This window comes from Peromyscus eremicus, chromosome 10, assembly GCF_949786415.1.
Source record: "Peromyscus eremicus chromosome 10, PerEre_H2_v1, whole genome shotgun sequence".
NCBI lineage: Eukaryota > Metazoa > Chordata > Mammalia > Rodentia > Cricetidae > Peromyscus > Peromyscus eremicus.
In genome coordinates, this window is record NC_081426.1 from 79,209,395 (window position 1) to 79,215,407 (window position 6,013).

The 6,013-nt window shown below is 38.3% G+C and overlaps 1 protein-coding gene across 1 annotated transcript; it reads left to right on the top strand.

Annotated features, from left to right (window-relative positions):
• Positions 1 to 2,663: 2,663 nt before the first annotated feature.
• On the top strand, positions 2,664 to 5,437 carry LOC131920436 (uncharacterized). Its single transcript, XM_059274767.1, has 2 exons — positions 2,664 to 2,717; positions 4,589 to 5,437. Exons 1-2 carry the CDS (start codon positions 2,664 to 2,666, stop codon positions 5,342 to 5,344), a joined length of 810 nt encoding a protein of 269 aa, XP_059130750.1. The 3' UTR covers positions 5,345 to 5,437.
• The last annotated feature ends 576 nt before the right edge of the window (positions 5,438 to 6,013 follow it).

Below are 6,013 nucleotides of genomic sequence, written 5' to 3' on the forward strand. Positions count from 1 at the left end.
TTGCTCAACATCCCTAATTATCAGGGAAATGCAAATCAAAACAACTCTGAGATACCATCTTACACCTGTCAGAATGGCTAAGATCAAAAACACTGAAGACACCTTATGCTGGAGAGGATGTGGAGCTAGGGGAACTCTCCTCCACTGCTGGTGGGAATGCAAGCTTGTACAACCACTTTGGAAATCAATATGGCGCTTTCTTAGAAAATCGGGAATCCATCTCCCCCAAGATCCAGCTATACCGCTCTTAGGCATATACTCAAGGAATGCTCAATCATACCACAAGAGCACTTGTTCAGCTATGTTCATATCAGCATTGTTTGTAATAGCCAGAACATGGAAACAACCTAGATGCCCTTCAACTGAAGAATGGATAAACAAAATGTGGTACATATACACAATGGAATACTACTCAGCAGAGAAAAACAATGACATCATGAGGTTTGCAGGCAAATAATTACATTTTTTAAATAATAATAAATAAAACCAACCTCATTCCTAAGGGTGTTTCAAACGTAATAGTTTCTTCATAAGAAATAGGTTCCTCTCAAGTGAAGGCTGTTGAGATAACTCCTCTTCAACCCTTATTTAAAGGGGATGAGGAAAATAGTCCTCTTGGCTTGTCATGGCTAACCTGCAATAGAGAGTCCAATTTTCCCACATAACATTTACTTTTAAGATGAAGTAGGAAATGTGAGACTAACACATAATAAAAGATGACCTACAAAAATAATCAGAATGCTCTGGGATTTTGTGCTCTTTGGGTAGTTGGTTTTGTTTTTGTTTCATTTGGTTGTTTTCCTTCTCCCCCTTTTTCTCTCTTTTGTAAAGGAAGGAACCTTCAGTTATATAAATTTGTGTTATGAAACATTGCGGCTCCCATTCATATTTCTCCCCTACTCTTGCAATGGGTACACACAACTGAAGAGTTCTTGAATGAGGCAGGCTGGAGGGGCCTGGCCTTCAACATGGTGTCTTGGTTTTACTTGTTTTATTTAATTTTACTTTTTAACTAACACTTCTGGATTAAGCAGAATAAATTTCTAAATTGAAAAATCATCAGAACAAACAATTCATGCTTTTTTCTCCAAAATAAAGAGAGCATATACACCACAGGTCCCACTTTTTGGTCCTGAAACAAAAGCACATTTTGACTCACTATACAGCTTCCTGAAGAAGCCTCACACACTGAAAAACTGAGCAGATTTGGAAATGAAAAGAACACTGAAACATACAGCCAATTTGGCAAGGATGCTTCCTGTCTGTGAAGCATCAACCAAAGTTGTTTTATGTTCCTGCTTGTGTCTTTTATTGCCAATGAAATTAGACTACAACATATATAAGAGCTGAGAGTGCTGGGCCTTCTTCCTTCATCTTCCTCCACTCGAGAGTAACTGACCAGAGTCCTCCTGGTCAGCACTAATCAGCTAAGAGGAAGCCTCTCCAAGGTAGGCACCTGAAAAATGAAGCCCTTTAACTTGGCAATACATTTGCCTGGCTACAGGGATAGCATTTTAATGTGCTGTTTATGGGATATTCTTTTTTCATCACTGAAAGAATAAGTGCATACAAGAAATCATTAAGCCATAAAATGCATTATTTTGAAAGTTTTTGCAAGTAACAGAAAAGTAATCATGTTGATCACAGTGAGTCCACCAAAGTACACAATTCCCTTTCTCCTCCTTGTACCTTAGGGTTCTTTAACATTCATAATGATGGGCTATTCTCAGGTGTACTTGGAAAGAGAATTATTCTAACATATATGTTTACCATTTTTCTTATTTTTAAGCTTCACATGAAATGTATCTTAGGAAAAACCAATAGGTCACATATGCTTATAGTATCTAGTGGAAAATTGTTCCTAAGATTCTTTTAAGGTTTTCATTATTCAGCTATCTTATTTAGGCTTTTACCAGAGTTGACTCTGGGAGCTGAGAGGTCACTGTATGCAGTGGTAGAAAGGAAGAACTCAGGAAATATGGTTCTGGAAATTACTCACAAAATTTAAGACACTGAAAAGAAAATAGAGCTAAAGAATGATGTTTTCTTCTGTCCTAGTTATTTATGGAATATATTTGGATGTTAGAAATCAGGCTTGAGAACATTCATTAAGGACTAACATGACTTAGTTCAATATTGAATGTAAGCTGTATACTAAATGATGCTTTGCCTTTTGATTCCATCTATCTAATTATCTAAGATAATTCCTTATCTTCCTGATGCCATGAAATATTAAATTTATCACATATGATGAAGTTAAAGTGGTAATATTTCAAATACAAGTCTACATAAGCCTGTTATTATAGAACGAAATGTGTACGTGAAAAATGTCCGTTTCAGAATAACTACTTTTAAGCCAAAAGCTTTACTTGGAAAACTGCTGTTGCTCAGAATCTTCATGGAGAAATATCTGATGTTCTCTCCAGCCATAAGCTCACAAGTCAAATGTGAAAACTAGTTCTATCATTATACAGTCAAATGTTATGAGCTGACCACTCATACTACCCCAATAATCCTGAGTCCAACAGAAGGGCAGGAAAATTATTTTCAAATACACTGCACTACATACATGCCATGTGTTAAGACAAGTCACAAATAATGCCATTTTATTTTTAAAGAAATGTTAATCAGCCATTATGCTTACTTTCAGGAACCACCAAAAGATGAAAGCACTATATTTGGTCTTGGGCCTTTGGGTTCTTGGAGGATGTTTCCTAGTAAGTATCATTAATCTCTACCATGCCTCTTCATATTCTCTTGTTAAATTTTACTTCAAACTTAATAATATTTATCTGCCTTTCCTAATATATATGAGCTGCAAATTAATGATGAAACACCACTCTAGTACTTTAAATTTCACTTTGAAATTCTGGTTTAATTTAATAGTCACAGAAGGCTGAAGATTGCCATATTCAATTCTCAGGCCTTATGCAGATTTATACACAGATAAATCACATATGTACTCATACTCCAGCAACTGCACAGGGAGCTCTTCTGACCTGAACTTAAAGCTGATTTTCAACATGTTCATGTTCTTAGAAAAGTCACTAAACTAGGTATTAACATAGCAAATAAATATTGCTTACTATTCAAAAGTGCTGTGCCAAGGCAATCATCATTGCCTACACATTCTGGCAATATTAAATCATTCACAGCAAATGACTTTATGAAAACGGCCTTAGGCATGACTAAAAATATCTCATAACTAATCTGACAGACTCCAGGATGTGGAAACATATATGGTCAGATGTCCTCCCTATGCTAATTCCCTGCCAGTTTCATTCCTCCTAAACAGCTTACCAGAGGTTCCTGGTTTGCGTATCCTGCATATTGGTGTAATGCTAGAATGTAAAACATCTGTAGCGAACTTTTGCCCTCCCAGGTTATTCTACTGTGCTGTAAGCCTGTATTTAAGGCCTCTTCCCTCCTTCAATAAAGGGCATTCTACTGAGACGAATGACCCACTGTCTTGTCTCTGTTTTAATCCTCAGTCCCTCGTTAGGACATGGTGAACAGGCAGTAGTGCAGGCGCTACAGTATTTTCTTTCCCTTCAATACCATCTAACCTTTCATCAAGAACCCATATGTTCAGAACAGAGAGGGAAGCATTTTTTTTGACTGACTTTCTGTTTTTGCTAAGAAACATGTAACGGTTCTCTATTGTTGTATAATAAATAACCACAAATTAGGACTTTAAAAAACCTGTTTACCATAGTGTAGTCTGTACTTGGCTTATTTGTGTTCTCTTCTCAAGTACCACACAAGGCAGAGGAGGAACTCTGAAGGTATGCTCCACTCTTCATCTCAAGGTTATCCTTTTCACAGCTCATGGAATTCTGTCCCTTTACTGCAGTATTGAATGGCCTCGACTTTGTTTATTAATATTTTAATTATAAAGTAGCACGTTTTCCTGTGGGATTTTCATATTCCATTTGGGTGGATTTTCCCCTTACCTAGGTCTCTGTTCCCCCTTTCCCACACCGGACCCTTTTGCTTCAGTATTATTCCTAATTCTTTGTTCTATTATTTTCCCAACAGTCTCCCTTAAAGTTTATTTTCCAACTTTAAAGGAAAATAAAATATGAAAATTTCAGAAAAAATGGATGGAACTAAAAAATGTAGAAAACACAGTAACCCATGCTCAGAAAATGAAATACCATGTATTCTCTCTTAGATCCTAACCTCTAAGTCTTAAATATCTGTATTAAGGCCATGTAAATATGGATACAGACCAGGACACTAGAAAATGTCCATGAGACGAATCTCTGCTTTCTTGCTGGCCATGAGCCAGAGGCCACTCTGATCTAGTATAGCCTGTAGTTGTCATGTGTTTCTTCCCTGTACATAGGACCTTTATTGTAAGTCAACAGACCATCTGCTACAGCATGAAATCTCTAGCTTCTTCTGCCTCCAGCATTATAGAACTTGTTTTAGAAGAGCGTATCTGATAAAAATCAGGCCTACAAATGTCTTTGGAGAGTGGGACTTTTAGGAACCATCTTAAATTTCTACCTAGCCCAGAAAGTGTATGTGCTGATAATTGTCTGAAATATCTAATTTAAAATTGTTTTCTTCCTTTCTCCCACAGTCTGGTCAGTGTCACAGAGGCCCCAGAGGACGACATGATCCTAGAGGATGGCCTCCTCCTCCTCCCCGTCCCTTTGGTCCAGGATATGATAGACCACCCCATCCTCCTTTTAGACCAGGATTTGATAGACGACCCCCTGCTTCCTTTGGTCCAGGATTTTCTAGACTATTCCCTTTTTTATTTGGTCCAGGATTTGGTGTATTTCCCCCTCCTCGATATGGTCCTGTATTTCAACAATTCCCTCTTCCTCCCTTTGGTCCAAATCCACCTCCCATAGCAAAACCTCCACAACCTAATCCTCCAGCCAATCCTCCTCCCACTCCACCTTCCTCCACTCCACCTTCCTCCACTCCACCTTCCTCCACTCCACCTTCCTCCACTCCACCTTCCTCCACTCCACCTTCCTCCACTCCACCTTCCTCCACTCCACCTTCCTCCACTCCACCTTCCTCCACTACACCTTCCTCCACTACACCTTCCTCCACTACACCTTCCTCCACTACACCTTCCTCCACTACACCTTCCTCCACTACACCTTCCTCCACTACACCTTCCTCCACTACACCTTCCTCCACTACACCTTCCTCCACTACACCTTCCTCCACTACACCTTCCTCCACTACACCTTCCTCCACTACACCTTCCTCCACTACACCTCCTACCACAACACCTCCTACCACAACACCTCCTACCACAACACAAGCAAACGTAACACCTAGTGCCAACATCTCCATAACTACTCCTACTGACTCCTAATTATCATTAGTAATTTTCTGAACTTCGTGAAAGAATTATTATTCCTTTTTCAGTCAGGATGAGATATTCCAAAGCACTGTGAAACTTTGGATAAATAATCCTTAGCTTAAGAAACAACCCCTTCCCAAGCATTATACAAAATGGAAATAAAAAGCTGAGCAGCATTACGAAGCATCTATTGTTGTTATCAGTGATTACTGTGCCATCTACTGTGTTACTGAATAAAAGTAATCCTTCCAGAAACGTAACCTTACCATGAGGAAATGTGGTCATTGGGGGACATACAATACCAGAGCTTGTAACATAGAATCATGAGATAGATGAATAGATAAAATATGCTCCAGTGTCATTGTCAAATAATTACAGATCACAGAATATGTTAGTATATATTAAAAGTATTCCTCTACACAACATGTTCCTGAAATTCATGGGTATTATGTCATCAGTATATTTGACCCCAGATGGATTCTGCATCCATGGATTCAACCAAACTTGCATGGAGAATACTAATATATATATATATCAATCATATGTGCACTGAGAATGTTCTTTTCTACAATTATTCTTTCAATAACCCATACCAACTATACCCATCAGCATTCATATTGTCATGTGAATTATAGACAATCTGGAGATAAGTTAATGTATGCAGAGAGACTACATAAGTTA

What these genes read in the sequence shown, in the direction of transcription:
- LOC131920436 (XM_059274767.1), top strand. Translation starts at nt 2,664, where the DNA reads ATGAAAGCACTATATTTGGTCTTGGGCCTTTGGGTTCTTGGAGGATGT. An exon ending in TTCTTGGAGGATGTTTCCTA is followed by an intron (nt 2,718 to 4,588) that starts GTAAGTATCATT and finishes TTTCTCCCACAG; the next exon opens with TCTGGTCAGTGTCACAGAGG.